This window comes from Acinonyx jubatus, chromosome D1 (assembly GCF_027475565.1).
Source record: "Acinonyx jubatus isolate Ajub_Pintada_27869175 chromosome D1, VMU_Ajub_asm_v1.0, whole genome shotgun sequence".
In the NCBI taxonomy this organism is placed as follows: domain Eukaryota; kingdom Metazoa; phylum Chordata; class Mammalia; order Carnivora; family Felidae; genus Acinonyx; species Acinonyx jubatus.
In genome coordinates, this window is record NC_069390.1 from 29,615,260 (window position 1) to 29,631,773 (window position 16,514).

At 34.2% G+C, this 16,514-nt stretch overlaps 1 protein-coding gene across 4 annotated transcripts in view; it reads left to right on the plus strand.

The window, feature by feature from the left end:
* The window catches only part of DCDC1 (doublecortin domain containing 1), a 486,403-nt gene that overhangs the window by 291,769 nt on the left and 178,120 nt on the right, over positions 1-16,514 (plus strand). For all 4 annotated transcript variants that reach the window (XM_053203333.1, XM_053203334.1, XM_053203331.1 and 1 more), the window contains 2 exons: positions 801-929; positions 1,319-1,476. In XM_053203333.1, coding sequence (XP_053059308.1) covers positions 801-929; positions 1,319-1,476 — 287 coding nt within the window. The remainder of the gene's footprint in view (positions 1-800; positions 930-1,318; positions 1,477-16,514) is intronic.

Below are 16,514 nucleotides of genomic sequence, written 5' to 3' on the forward strand. Positions count from 1 at the left end.
GACCAGAGTGAAAATTGGAAGAGGCCCAACACACGAAAGGTGTCTGAGAAATGACACACACTTGCTCCATTCGAGAGCTTGTTGGCAAGTACGCTTGGCCAAGAGCTATGATCCCCAGTTAGCCTGATGGGCAGCTGTGGATGTTATTTAGCTGAAAATCCAATATCAGAGTCAGCAATAGGTGGCCAATTAAAGATCTTTCAATTATTGTGTGTCTCATGTGCATCATTTATATTTAGTGTTTCATAGGTATTTGTCGCTTCATTTGTTATTTAGCAAATCATGACTATTAAATGCCTATTTTGCTACCCCTTTCTATCTATGTTCATAGACTTATGCTCTAATGACTTTCTGTCTGATACTTCTCAGGTTACTAACTTACTTATCTACGCTTAATGCAGCTAATGAATTTCATCCATCCCATTTTTTTTCTTGTCTTCTAGAGCAGAATTGAATACTCCCAGTCAATACAGCAATTGCACATCTCATGTAGAAATAACTCAGTATATGTTAGATATTATTATTATATAAAATGGTTTTAATATTTTAATATTATCATCTATCTGAGAGTGAAGATTAGCATCCAGTTAAACTTGCTCAGATTAAACAACTAATTAGAAATCTTAATATTAAAGTTATTTGACTTGATTTTTTTATCTGAAATAGATAATAAAGTGCAGTTTATTAGTCAGACCTTTTTACTCTTAATCCAATTTATCCTCCCATAATTTCAGTTGTATAGATTATTGGCTGTTACTTACAAGGCTAGTATTATTTTTTATTTTTTTCCTTTCCTACAGGCTTATCCTCAGTTTGTTCTGACCTACCTGGAGGAACTAAATGCACAAGTGGATGTGACCCAGACAGAGTATCACATTCACCATGGTGCCCGGACTAAAGCTCATCATGGTAGCAGCTTAGCAGAAGAGGTCAGTGTAGTGAGCCAGAGGCAAGACAGAAATAGATCTCTAAAATGTATTTTGAAAAGAGAAAATGTTCAAGTTGTTTTCAGGAGACAAACACAAATTCACATCTTAATGATATTGATTGTTTAAAATCATACACATAATATAAATATCTATATGCATGTTTATATGTATATAAACATCCATACATGTTTATATAAACATTATTTTATTAAATAGTGGATGACCCACTAGCTTTTGTTGGGACTGCTGCCTTTTCTTCTGGCCACATGCAAATGATTTCTGTGCTGAATGAGGCATATTGGAGGAACCCTGAAAGTGTAAGGTTAAATTTGGGGCATATTTTCATTCAATGAAAATTACCTACATTATTCTTATATTTCATTTATTAGGTTCTGGAAAAAAGTGCCAGCATCCCTGGTCTGAAGCAACTGCCAGAGCCTTCAGACACCCATTTAATGCCAGAAGGTTCTCTTGGGGAGACAAGGCAGCTGACGGTGGCACTGGTGAGGAAACTGGAAGAGAAACATCCTAAGGCTTCTGCTCAGAGGTAGGGCACTGACAGAATGGAGCTTTATTGCTCAATGACATTCGATGTTTTCCTTCAGTTTCATGTAAGATTGATTTCTTGAAGATTATTGAAATACCTCAAAAGCCCTTTGGCTTTCAAGCACAGTAGTTTTCAGGTCACATTTGATGAAGAGAGGTGACATTTATGCGTATTTCATTAAAGTTTGATGTATGGTATTGTTTATAAGAATACTTAGAGCTTCTGTCCTGGGATCTCACTAAAAGACTCTGAAATAACATAATTAAAGTGATACTGAATATATATCCAGTTGTGAAAATACCAAGAGGTCCTTGAGAACATCATACCCATAGACAATCCTTTTTGTGGTCCATGAGGAGATTATTGCATTTAGACCTGAGGATAAGTGCACAATAGATGGTCTTAAGCAGTGATAATTTAACAGGTTGACATAATTTCTACAGAGTAAAACTAAGCAATGATTTTGCTAACCAACTGAAAATCACCCTTGGTTGGACAATTTCTCTGATTCTCTTTATTTAATTGGTAAACTAAAGTTTATGTTTAGTAGTAGTAGTAGTAGAATTATTGTTAATTGTGTTGGGTTACAACAAAATAATGTTATAAATTGCAATTTTAGTATAATAATTGTTGGAAATTAACTATTGACTGAAGTACTCTTAAAGGAGTAATATAATTCTTATTGTACTCACTGAAGTTCAAGAGAATTCCTAAGTTTAAATATTTTAATTGTAGATAGAAATGTTAGTTGCATGAAGAAAGAAAAAAAGTGACAACTTTTCATTTCTTTTTAAAAAAAAAATTCCAGCTTTGTTGAATGAGATACAGTTGACATATAACATTGTATAAGTGTAAGGTGTGCAATATGACTTTTATTTCAATGAAAAGCTATCTTATATTCTTAAATTATATATTCCTGCCTCAGATTTTAACAGGAGGGGAACATTTTTTCCTGATAACAACAGTGGCTTTTCAATTTATTATCTCTTTGTTATTTAAAACTCACATTGGTTTTGTTGTTTTGAGTAAGATAGTTCACAGATGAACAAAAGAAAAAATTTAGGACCTTTCTGTATCATAGTCTGGGGATGTCCTGGACTGCAGGAAAACTTAAGTTCTAGTTTTTATTCCTGCTACTTGCTTTTTAATCACATATAGGAATCTCAACTCTCTGACACCCTACAACACAACCGCAAGACCTCAGCTATTTAGCCAGGCCACTCTGGTCCAGTCACTAGAATGTAAGTCCCTTTGGAGCAGTCTTTGAACTTTCCGTGTAAAACAGAAACTCAGAGAAACCTGGGCCACTGGGGAACTTAAATATTGTTTTATAAGACCTCTGTTGGCCTATCTTTCTAGACTCACTTGGCAGCCATTTCTATTCTACGCTGTTTGAGAGCATGCTGGGGGCTTGTCATTATCCTGGGTTCTACTCAAGGAGGCACAGGTTCCTTCTGCTCCCAGATTTCTGAAACCTATATGTGATTTCCGTGTATGTCTCCTCCTGGCCCTGGTCCTGGTGGGTCAGTGTGTCAGAACGCCAGTGATACGTATATAGTGTATAGTATACTATACTATATATATGTAGTATTAGGTAATGTGAACCAAAAAAGCCCACAAAACAAACAGAAAAACAAACAACAAAGCAGTTATTGTTAGTTAACATAACACAAGACCTATTTGAGTTGTTAGAATTAATGTCTTTAAATTTCCAGGAATGTAGCAAGCATTCAATGAGTAGTCTTTGTGAAAATGGGCTGAAACCAAGGAGGGTAGAAACGAGTTTTTAATAGGGCTTATAGTTTGTGATTTTTAGTCAATAGGAATTGACTAACCATGTTTGGGATTTCATTTCATAAGAAAATTCCTGGGGCCCTTATTTTAGTGAGTATCCCTCAGGGTTTGTGTCTCAGGCTGCAACAACTCTTCTAGCCCTCTTTTTTTTTTTTTTTTTTCTTAAAGCCACGGTTTTCCTCTCCACCCCGACAATTTACCATAATAGATGTAATTTCAGTTTCACTCCTTCTCTTTCTGTTCCTTAACAAAGTTATTTTGAGTAGAAAGTAAGTACTTAGAGCAATTACTTTCCTCCCATTTTGGAAGGAATTGTTGGGCAAAATTAGAACATGGCTCTGAATTTGGCATATTGATTACTTTGAACCTTAGGTTGCCTGGTTAGGTTTACACACTGCCCAGCACATTGTATTATTGCATCTTTAAGAGAGCTTTACATTTTCTTGCTTTTATCAATGATAACTTTACAAAATACAGAATAAAATCATAACAAGAAGTAAAGGAATAATGTGAAATGATCTGTGTTGTGGAAACTGGAGAAACAAGTAGAATTTTAGAACAAACATGTTAATGAGCAAATAATCTGAAGAAAGAACATGTATTTGAAAAGAATAAAAAGATATAGATATATAAATGTATGTATTTCCTTAGAAGTAGCCAAAGAAGGAGAGAACTGAAGTAGCCAAATTTGGGGAAAGAGAGAGGTATCATAGTTAGTGGCAGCTAATATGTGAAAATGAAGGAAAACATTCAATTTTTAATAACATACACTGACTTTGCTGAAGTGCCTTATGTACATTATTGCCCAAGAACCTATGATATATGTAAAACTGAGGTATTAATCTCTGTTTTACTGATAAGGAAATTGAGGGACAGAGAGATTAAGTTACTTCACTAAGGCCTTTCAACTAGTAATTTAAGGCAGGCCTATCTGAGCCCAAAATCTTTTTCTCAGTGTCTATATTATTCTGCCTACCCATTCATGTTCTTGTCTTGGTGATTATTCCAAATCTTTTAGCCTTTCAAATGGGGCCCATCATTTTGACTGGGTATCTTGGAAAGGGACCTTTAAATACAGTTTAGAAAGGGAAGGATAAAAGATATGTCAATGTATGCACCTTTCAGTGAAGACTAAATAAGAGGTAGAAAATATTAAGGGAGACTGAACCCTTGACTTCTTGAATCCAACAGTCTAGATTTACTGATGATGTATAGATGCTTACACTTGAATGAATTAGAGATTTTTTAAAAGTTTATGTCTAACAATGTGACTGTAACTTCTGTCATGATTAGCCAAGGTATTTCCCACTTTCAATGGTGATTCAGTTCAGCTTTGTATATACTAAATTTGGTGATAGGTAGCTAATAGCTGTTATTTGTTGAATAGTTATGACGTGTCAACTCCTATTGAAAGTACTTATTCTTCTAACACTGTGATAAATTTATTTAATTATTGTCATGATAATCTGATGGTGGAGGTACTCTTAAAATCCATGAAGATAAAGCAACTGAAGCTCAGAGTGATTTCATAATGTGCCCAGTCACATAGCTAGAGATGGGGTTCGAACCCACAACCATTTGGATCCATAGACCATGCTCTTAACCACTGTTTTATTACTCATTCCTAGTTTCTTAGTAGTATTTATTCCAGTGATTTTTGTAACAGAATGTCATCATATTGAATAGTCATCTTAAGTTATTACTAAAATTTTATGCATTTACATCATAAAAATTTTATTGAACTATTGTCATTTTGATGGGTGCCTTATTTTGAATTATATCCTTAAAAAAACTATAACAATCACCACAAACACACAAACCAGGCTTTCCCATCTACAGAATCATTTAATTTAATTTACATTTCAAATACTTGTGGAAAGTAGTCTGATTATTGATTTTTTTTTTTGTAATGTGGAAAAAATTATTTTTCCTATTGAAGAAAAAGGAAAATCTCTTACTGTGTGAGGTCTTTAATCTGAAGTTCTTAGTTTATAGCATATTATATTTTCTTGTTTGCTTTAGCAACACTTGAAATGTTTTCTCTTCCTCTATCAGTGAGATCTAGAAATGTAGTGGTCTTCTTGCTTGGATGAAGTGAGTTGTGTGTACATTTAATTCTAAGCTTGGTCCAAAATAAAATAAATGCCATATTCTGGCATCTTTAAGTGTCTGGAATGTGTTTGTTTACATTAGTTTATCCAATGGAGCCCTTTGCCTTATTCAAATTGAATAGGGGGTGGGGAAGGACTAGGACAGCCGACAAAGCACACTGACCCAGCTTGTCACCCAGTGACCTGTGAGAAGGAAATAATGAACTGTGAGTAGCTGTCATCTTAACTGTTTCTGACAGTTTGCCTTTGGGCACATCTGTGTTAGTTGCATTGGAAAGGCCTTTGTTCTTTTCCCACTAGTGACTTTGGGGAGCGCTGAGGGGTTTGCTAGCTACTGTACTCTTAAGCGGCCCCTTCCTTCCTAGGGAAGCAAGCAGCTGCCACCGATCACACTGACATTTCTCTTCATGACTCCACTTGGCATGTACTTCACTCTTTCAAAAGGAACATAAATTTAAAAGTTCTTTGATTGTTTTCATTTTAAGAATGTATTTCAATATCTCATGAGTTTTGATACTAACAACAAAGCAAGTTATAAAACATGTTTAGTATTATTCTCATTTTATATGGATAAAGGTAAAGATAAATTGATAGCTAACCAGATGGACAGGTGACTTGAAGGAAAATGTATCAAATTATTGACAGCTTTTATTGAGTTTTAAATTTGTATTTATTACTTTCCAAATTTCATTAACTGGTTATTATATTTGCAGTAGGACAAAAATCAACATATGTTATGAGAAGCATTTTTAATGTGGATGCTTTTGATACATGTTTTATTAGTAGGAATATTTAGACTAAAATAGGTAAAGATATGCTCTATTTTATGTTTTCCACTGCTACTTTTAAAATAAATTTCCATCTAATAATTTAAACTTTTTAAATTATTGTAGTATTTACATTTTAAAGTTAATCTAGTGCATAAAATTGTTATAATCATTAGAAGATGTAATTTGATAAGAAACAGGTGTTTCTATCCCCTGGTTTCCTGAAATATCTCTACTATTTCAATCACAAAAAAAGCAGAACTTTCTGAATAATGCATATCATACCCAAAGAGAATTGTTTAAATTAAAATCAAAGCTTCATTTATAAAATATGATTTCTGAATCAGTTTTAAAGCCTTATTTACATTTTTACAATTGCTACAAAATCAGTTCTTCTAGCATTATTAAGTCTGGCCACAATTGGCATGCGGTGAACACTGAGTATATGGTATTCACTTAATTGTATTTACCTTTCCAAGAGAATATAAATCCAAACTATACTGCATTGGTCAATTTTTATAAGGCCTTTTTTTCTCCATGAGAGAATAGAAGAAATGAAGCTTGAAAGAAATGACATGTTTTTTCTGCATTCAAGGGTTTTTCTCTCAGTAACAGTTTTGAGATGCACTAACTAATGGAACTATATTACAGTCTCCTGCTTTTCAAAGAAAAGTAAATTAATAATAATGAGAAGTTCTTTAAGCAGACAAATGATGATCATGTCTATATAATTATAAATTGTAAAAAACCACATATTAAAAATTGAAAGTCATATTCTGGTTTTCTTGAGTATTCAATAGCATATGGTTTATTTTTCTGTTAAATAATTTTTGTAGTTCTGCATATAGTTGATGATCTTCTGACTAGAGCATTCTTCTCATTGTGTACATCATATATCAACACAGTTTTTGTGGAGACAGTGAATATATGGGTCAGTTTTGATAATAGTCAGACTGCATCTTTTTAAGGAAAGCAAACGGTTTAAATTGGCACACTCAAATTCTTTTCTACAACTCTTACCATTTAAGGCAAATGTTAATATAATAATTGCTTTTGGTATTCGCTAAATCCAATTATACTTCCTAGGATCAAAATCTCCTATTAGTTAAATTACTGTTCGTGGCTATTGAAATGCTTAGCTGTAACCATTGGCCTTTTAGCTCCTTTATACTGTATACAAGACTATGGTATTGTATTTAAGAACACAAAATTATGATGTGTTCCAGGGATGCAGAGATATGCTTATGATTCTTTTTTCTTTTTAAATTGGAAAAGTCAAATATCTTGATATTGGTTGGTACTGTTCCCTGTTTGTATTTTGGTATATTTTTAAATTAATTCCCATATGTTCTCTGTGAATTAAAGTAAAGCAAACAAATAATCTAATTGCACCTGCTTCTTTGAAAAAAAGTCAAAACCAAACATTCCAAAAGATTAGGTTTATATCCATAAATGTAGATTGATTCAGAAATTATCAAAGGCTTTCAAATAAGCATTTTATGATTAATTTTTGTTCTCACTCGCTGCCCAAACCTTCAATTATTAATTTCCATATTTTAAAATGTACTATTTATCTTTCTATTTTATTCAGTATTGTCTATAAAGCTATTCAAGGTAGGAGTGGGAAACTCTACTCCTACATTCTTCAAACTTGTAGGCCCCCAAAAAGAATGTCTAATGGTATTATAATAGTGAAAGTAGTAGGTAATGAGGTTCTAGATTTGAGTAATGTGGATGGACAAGGAAGAGACTGGTGGAGGAAATGTTAGGACAGTATAGGGAATTGGATGAAAGCAGAGTTCAAGCAGTCAAGGTGACCTGTAGTTTAGCTTCCTAACTTGTCTACGTCCACTGACCCTTGTTTGCCTACAGTCTATTCTCCACTTAATGGCCAGGGTGATCCTTTCGTATTCATGAGTCAGATCATGGGAGTCCTCAGCTTCAAATCCTCCAATGACTATTTATTTCTTTAGAATGAAACCCAAGTCTTTACTAAATGCTACATGGGCCTACTTTACCAGACCCATGGTATCTCTCTGAACACCATTCTCCCTTCCCTTCCTCTGCTCCAGCCAGCGTGGCTCCCTGTCAGTGTCTCAGGTTTGCCCTGTGTGCTCACCACCTGTCACTGTCTTTTCCTGCCTTATTTTTCTTCAAGGTACTCCCTTTGCCTATCATATATTTATTTATTTACTGTCTGAGTTGCCCCATTAGAATGTAAACTCCATTTTAGCAGTAACTTTGTTTTATTTATATCTGTACCTCCAGGGCCAGAACATACCTGTACATAGTAGACCCTCAATACAACATTGTTGAATGAATGAATAAATTAATGAAGTAATGTGATTAATGGAAATAAGAAAATAGAGAAGGAACTAATCAGAACATTCATATATATGAACTGATTCATATATATAATCTGATCATTCATATATATGAACAGTCCTCACTGTTGGATAACTACAGCCCTGTGACCTATTCATGTGTCCATTCCAAACTGAACCTATAACAATGTTTTTCTGATTTCTATATCTCTCATTTCTTTTATCTTTAATTAATATGCAAATATTTATTAGGCATTGTCTGTATTCCAAGCACTGTCCTAGGCATTGGAGATTTAGCACTAAAAAGACAGATATACTTTCTTGCCTCAGAGAGCTGCCTGCACAGACTCTAACAGGGAAGAGAGATATTAAATCACTGCAGGAGAGAGAGTGATGAATATATTGTAGGGAGAAGGTAGTTCATCCTGAACAAACTCCCTGGTGATACGCTTTTGAAGTATGACTCTGAACATTTCACTTATTAACTTACAATTTTTTAGTGCACCCATTCTGTACTAAGTTAAGTGAAACATCAACTGTCAGACCCACCACACTGTATTCTTGTCACAGAACCTCCCTGTACTTATCCAGGCCCAGGCTAACTGTACTTAGATTATGCTGGTTTGCTTGACCAAAATGCCCTTATCTCCTTTTTCCTACCTAAAATCCTACCTTCTCCAAGGCCCATTTTCATTGTCTTTTATCAGCCTTTCTTTTGTCTGATATATACGTCTAAGGATATAAATTTGCCTCTCGGCTCGGCTTTAGCTTCATTCCACTAATTTTAATGCCATTTGTTCATTATTATTTCCATTTTGTTATAATCTTTGATCCATGGATTATTCAGAAGTATATTTCTTAAGTTTCCAAATGTATGAAACATTTCTAGTTCATATGTGTGTTATTGACTTCTAGATTAATTTCACTGTAGTTGAAGTACACTTTTGGTATGAACTCAACTCTGCCGTTTGTTGAGATTTGCTTTATGGTCCACTAAATGTATGAACAGTTTCTATAAATGATCCATGTGTACTTGAAAAAAAAATGTATTCTGTAGTGTAGGAGTGCAGTGTTCTATATATGTCAATTAAATCAAGTTTGATAAATGTGTTTTCAGTGTATGATCACTGATCTTTTGTCTGCCTGTTTAATCATTTACTGAGAGAAATATGGTTAAAATTTCACACTATAATTGTAGATTTGTCTATTTCTCCTTTTATTAATCTTATGACTATTTCTTTTCTTTTTTAAAAAAATTCATTTCTTTTGAGAGAGAGAGCACACATGTGTGAGTAGGAGAGGCACAGAGAAAGAGAGAGAGGGGGAGAAAGAGAGAGAGAGAGAATCCCAAGCAGGCACTGTAGGGGCTTGATCTGGATCTGGATCTGGATCTGGATCTCAGTCCGAACCTTGAGATGAAGACCAGAGCCGAAATCACAAGTCAGTCACTTAACCGACTGAGCCACCCAGGCACCCCAAGTCTTAGCCACATTTTTAACCGATTCTGTTGATCCTTCTTTCTGTATCTCTGAACTGTCAGGGATCACTTACCATCTGCTTCAAGAACATCTTTTAATATTTCCTTTGGTGTGGATCTTCTGCTTATGAATTCTCTGTTTTTAATTGTCTTAAAATATATATATTTCACTTCCATATTCTCATTTTCATATTTTTATTGAATGTGAAATTATAGGTCATCAGATACTTTTTTTCCCACAGCATATTGAAAATATCATTCCATTATTTTCGGCTTCCATATTGTTTATGTTAATTGAGAAGTCATATATTAGCCTTATTGCTCCTTTGAAGGCAATGTTATTTTTCTCTGGCTGACCTTAAGGTTTCTCTTTGTATTTGGTTTTTACTATGCTTTTTCTTAGTGAGTTTCTCCCCCCTTTGGTGTTGTTTTGTTGCTTTATATTTATACTTGAGGGTTTTAGGACTTGAAGCAGTGGTTTACGGTGTTCTATCAGTTTTGGAAAATTCTCTGCAGTTGTTTCTTCAAATGCTATTTCAGCTGCATTTTCTCTCTTCTCTGAAGGAACACTAATGACATGCAAATTGAATTTTTTCTTTTACTCTAAACTCTGTTCTTACGCTCTATTTTGTATTTTCCACCTTTTTTCTCCTTATACTTTAGTGTGGATATTTTCTTTTGACTTGTCTCTCAGCTCATCAGTTCTCCAACTTCTAATCTGATGCTGAACCCATAAATTGAATTCCTAATGTATATTATGGTGTATTTCAGGTATAAATTTACCATTTGGTTTTTATGGCTAATAATATTACCACAATTTAATCATTCTTTGGTTATTGAACAACTTAGGTAGTTTTCAATATTTCAAGTTTATAAATTACACCTTAACACACATCTTTGATTCTTGTCAAGAATGCATTCATTCAATCTCTGAATATTTATTAAGCACCTTATTTTTTCTGCCCCAAACCTTGTTGGACACTAAGAATTAAAAATATATACAAAAAAGTCTCTGATTTTCCTGAGTTTATAGTGTCGACAGCATTTCCCTACCATGTTACTAGTGAAAAATCTGAATAAGGTTTTAAAAATTGTGTTCATTATGAGATTTGTTGAGTTGCTGGGGTTTTTTAAAGTTTATTTATTTATTTTGAGAGAGAGAGAGAGAGAGGCAGAGAGAGAGAATCCCAAGCAGCCTCCATGCTGACGGCATGGAGCATGTTGCAGGGCTTGATCCTACAGACTGCAATATCACTACCTGAGCTGAAATCAAGTGTTGGATGTTTAACCGACTGAGACACCCAGGTGCCCCCGAGTTGCTGATTTTATTTTCTGTTTTATAAATGTTTTCTATTTTTTACCTTAGCTAATCAAAGAAGGGGCCTAAATCTGACTCTCTAATAGCATTTTATTTTCTTTCTGAAAGCATAAGCCATCCTTTATATTTTTCATGCTTTCAAACTTGACTGCAGCATTAGCCAACTATGACATACACTGTCTTAGAATTATTCTTACTTTTTAAAAAGAGATACCAGGAATCATCCTTTGGTAATGAATAGTCTCTACAAATATTTATGAAAAATAAATCATTTTGTCTTCAGTTAAGTTACTTAAGAATAATTATGTTGCGATGGACTGATCATTTCATTTGCCCATCAATCTATCAATTTGAATGCAACTGATAGTCCTTTTGATTGACTCATCATCATCTGTATGTTTGTCATGAGTCCATTCTTTTTTGACAAAAGTCTCCAATTGGGCCATTCTGTGAATTAGAAGCAAAGGGCGTCAACTGAGCAGACAAAACAATATTCTTATATTCATATGCTCAGAATACATAGATTTTTGATTTGGTGATTTTAATATCAAAATTTAAATCTTTAATTCCCATTGCCAAACTTTGTTCACTGTATTCTCTCCTGTTCAATTACTCACTAATCCTTAAGAGTCAATTCATTTATATATGATACATAATAAGCATTAATTTCTCACTTTTATATTCATTCATTTGATAAACATTTTTGAGTGCCTATTCTATTAATAGATATATGATATATCCTCCTAACTGACATCTCAGAATCTGGAGTCAGATTAGCGCAGCTTGCAGTCCTAGTTCTAAGTACTCATGGTTTGATTTTGGACAAGCTAATTAATATCACTGATGCTAATTTCCTCATATATAAAGGGGGATAGTAATTATTGTGAAATTTAAATGATATCATGAATATTAACATTTAGCCCAATTCCTGGCACATAGTTAATACTCAGTAAATGGTAGCTTTTATGATGATAATGATGTCCTATTATTAGTATGATATCAGTATTAAATGCAAAATATCATAAAGATGCAAACCAATTCCTGCCTTTAAAAATTCTGAAATTTCATTGAGGGGAAGCTGTGCACTGCTACATTTTTTATGCTATTCAAAAAGTAATTATTGAGTTCTCATTGGATATAAGGAATTATACTATGTAGTATTTGAGTGTGCATTTTAAAAAGTATCCCACAGACCTTAAGGAATATAGACATACTAAATATGTATATTCACAAAGAAATAATTTAATGGTGGCAAACAGTAGTCATGCTATAAAAATGTGTTCTTAGCTTTTGTGAACAAAAGAAATTAAATATATCAAATCACTATATCACCAAGTTGGGGGACATAAATAATGATAGTCTATTCTCAAATAAGTTTAAATATAGTTGGAGAGACAAAGAAAAATGATTAAAACTTTAATGACTTATTGTTTTTTTATTACTCATGTTTATCATTAAACTTTTGGGGGAAAAACAGAAAATACAAAGAACAGGGAAAATACATAATTCTGGATCATTAACTTTTTATTTCTCTCCTTATGTTTTGTTACCATGTTAAATGGGGACGTGCTATTTTTGTGTCTTTGCTAATGATAATACCAGACATTAAAATGTTCTGTAAGCATTTTTTCACAGCATTAAATATGTGCCTGTATCATTGTTACTTAGTGCAAATCTTAATTTGTGTAACCAGTGCCACATTATAGGACTTTAAGTTGTTTCCAAGTTTTTTGCTCTTCAAACAAGATGGCAATAAACAACAGATAGAAATCTGAAACATAATATAGATGTTCAATAATAAGAATCTCAAACAATTTTCATACAGCAGTACACACACACACACACACACACACACACACACATGAGTGCATGTGCAAGTGGTGACATCTGAATAAGAGCTATGGATTGCCACAATGTGAATTGCTTGGTTTTGATATTGTACTGTAGTTGTGTAAGATATTATTATTGAAATAAACTAGAGGAAGAGTTAATGGTACCTCTCTATACATTTCTTTGCAATTTCATGTGAATTTACAATTATTTCAAAATGAAACATTTAAAAAAGAACAAACCTTCCCCAAGTAAAAATAGGCAGGGCTAAGAACAGAATATATGTGAAAGGATAGCTCTTCAGAAAGAAAGAAAATTACTTGACTACACTTATGATCTAGGAAGGTTCAATACTCCTAAGAAAGTTTTTTTTTCTTTTTTAATGTATAAATATTGTTAATCTGGAGCCTCTGAAAGAAAAAGAGCATTAGCCCTAGACACCAAATGTTTCTTTAAATTAATGGCAGTCCATAGTAACATTTTTAAAAAGTAGGCTCCAAAGTAGCTACAAAAGGAGTTCTTTTTTATTTCTTTATTTATTTTGAGAGAGAGGGAGAGAGAGAGAGAGAGAGAGAATGAGCAAGCAGGGGAGGGTCAGAGAGAGGGAGAAAGAATCCCAAGCAGGTTCTGTGCTGAGCCCCACATGGGGTTCAGTCCCACAAACTGTGAGATCATGACCTGAGTGGACGTTGAGAGTCCAATGCTCAACCAACTGAGCCACCCATGCACCCCTAAAATGAGTTCTTGGTTCTAACCACAAGTGGAGGTATTTAACATATTTCTAATAGGAAATTCCGGACTGAGCTATTTAGAGATTTGCATTGGAAGTCCATTTCTCCATAAGAATAATAAAATCAGGTCAAATTCAATGAAGTGTGTGAGGAGGAGGACTTTGCCTGACATCATTCATAAGAAGTGGGTCAGACCAGCAGAAAATACTCTGACTAGAAAGAGTGAAAGTTAAATTCCTGAATTTGAGATTCTTTGCCTGTCCCTTTACTCACAGGAAATACATTAGACAAAAGTGTATATGTGTGTGTGCATGTGCATGCTGTGTATGAGATTGAAGTGCTTTTTTTATATTGAAGTATTCATACACACACATACATATGAAGAAACTTATGAGCATTGATATATATGAGCATATTGATATATGTGATTGATATATATGAGAATATTATTATGAGACATAAAGTCTCATATTACTATGCTTACAAGTCTTGTAAAACACTTAATTGTGATTTTTCTAGGATGTCATATTTCATTATTCCACGGTTTAAAAAAAGTATTTCTAACATCTCTCTCGCTCTGTCATGAAAATATAGGTAATTGGATTATCATTTTCCTAAAACATCAGCATCACATGCTTCTGTAATAATAACTACCTACATTAGTTACCTATTGCTGTGTAACAAAAATGCTACAAATTAGCATCTTAAAAGTCTCAGTCTTATTATCTCCCAGTTCTCTAAGTCAAAATCCAAGTGGGCTTTCTGGGTTGTGGCTTCATTAGGCTGCAATTAACATGTTGACTAGGTTGGACTCTTACCTGAAGGCACTAAGGAAGGATCTTTTCTAGACTCTTTCAGGTTGTTGGTCAAAGTCAGTTAGATGTGGTTGCCAGACTGAGTCTCCTTTTCCTTGCTGGCTGTCATTTCAGTTTCTAGAGGATGCCCACATAACTTGGTACATAGCCCCTTCCATCTTCAAAGCTAGCAATGGCGTGTCAAATCCTCCTTGTGCTCTGAATCTGACTTTTCCTTTGCCTGCCAGCTGGAGAAAACTTGTCTTTTAAAGGGGCTCATGTGAGTAGAGTGTGCTCACCCAGAAAATCGCCATACCTGAAATCAGCTGCACTCTATTATGTAATATGATTATGGGAGTGATCTCTCATATTCACAGGTTCCAGGGATCAGGGCAGGACATCTGTGGGGACCAATTTTAGAATTTTGCTTGCTATACTGCTGCTTTAACATACTGCTGCTTCCAGGTAAAGGACTAGTTTAGATACTCTCTTCTTTTATATTCTAACTGTAGAATTCTTGTTGTGGTCAACACTACTATAGAAAAGAAAAAAAATAGAAAATGGCATTTAAAGTGTGTTAAAAAAAACAAAACAAAACATGTCTGACAGCCTAAAAGTTTAGGCCAAACAGCCACGGTAAGTAAATATCGATACCTTCCTTAGAATAGGGCTTCAGTTGGGACAGAGGAGAGGAAAAAATGCAAAATTCTCATAGAGTATAATGACAGTAACTGTAATGGGGCTTTCCATTTTACTGGCCATCAAGTTTGAGAACTCAACAGTATAACCAATCCCTGTATATCTAATGAAGATGATAAAATTCCCAGTGCAAACTGTTTTAAGCACGTAATCCAAAAGCAGTCCAGGGGAAATGTTGGTTTAGGTGCTGAGCTGATTAGATCCCATTTTTCTCAATTCTCCCTTCAGGATTCATGAGAAAGAAACATAGTGCCAGCAGCTTCTGCCCTTAAATGGTCTCAGGTCTCAGTGCACAGAACTCTTCCCAGAAGTACCAGAAAAGTCTGAATTATAAACAGAGGCTCTGTTGTGTCAGGTGCCATTCTGAAGGGATCACTGTGATGTGCTGATTGGCTTAGACCCAGGTCACGTGCTTCAACTCTGGTATCGGGTAGAGTCAGCTCCACTGGAACCACCTGGACAGAGACAAGGGAGAGGTGGTTCCCAGAAAGGAGGAAGGATAGGTTGCCAGGAGGCAGTGAAGGATGCTGAGCTGCACAAGAAGGAATGTCCCACAGCAATGTCTTTACCATTCAAAAGATATTTTTATAGGTATACATACCAATGGGTTATATGCAAATATCTCACTTGCTTAATAGAGTGAAGCAATAGTGGGCTGAAAGGAAAGCTAGAGAGTTATTTTAGCAGTATTCAAACTATGTTCTGGGGAACCTCAGTGTTCCTCTGCTGCTTTAAAAGAAAAATGGAAAGCTCAGTCCAGTTGTCCAATTTACAGAAGAAATTGCCAAGACTTTCCCTTCTTTATTTTCACAGAAACTTTTTTTTAAAATAAGTTTGGTACTTGATAGCCTTTGTTTATTCTAGAACCAAGTATAAAATGGTAAAGTGGTCTGTCTGATTTAGCATAGATTTATATTTGTGGTCATTACAAATTATATATATATTATCTTACTGCATTCTCTTAAAAAGCGTAAAAAATTCTGTGTTCCATTACATAAATAACTTTGAGGACCATTGATATACTCCTGTATTCTCAATTTCAGGTGAATAAGTTGAGGCCCAAAGAAGTTAACTAACTTTTCCAAGGTCACCCAGGTAGTTAATCAAGAATTCTGGTTTTATGTCTCATTCTCATAATTCCACATCCTCCATACTTAATATTTTAATATTGTCTTAATTTTATCTTACATTGT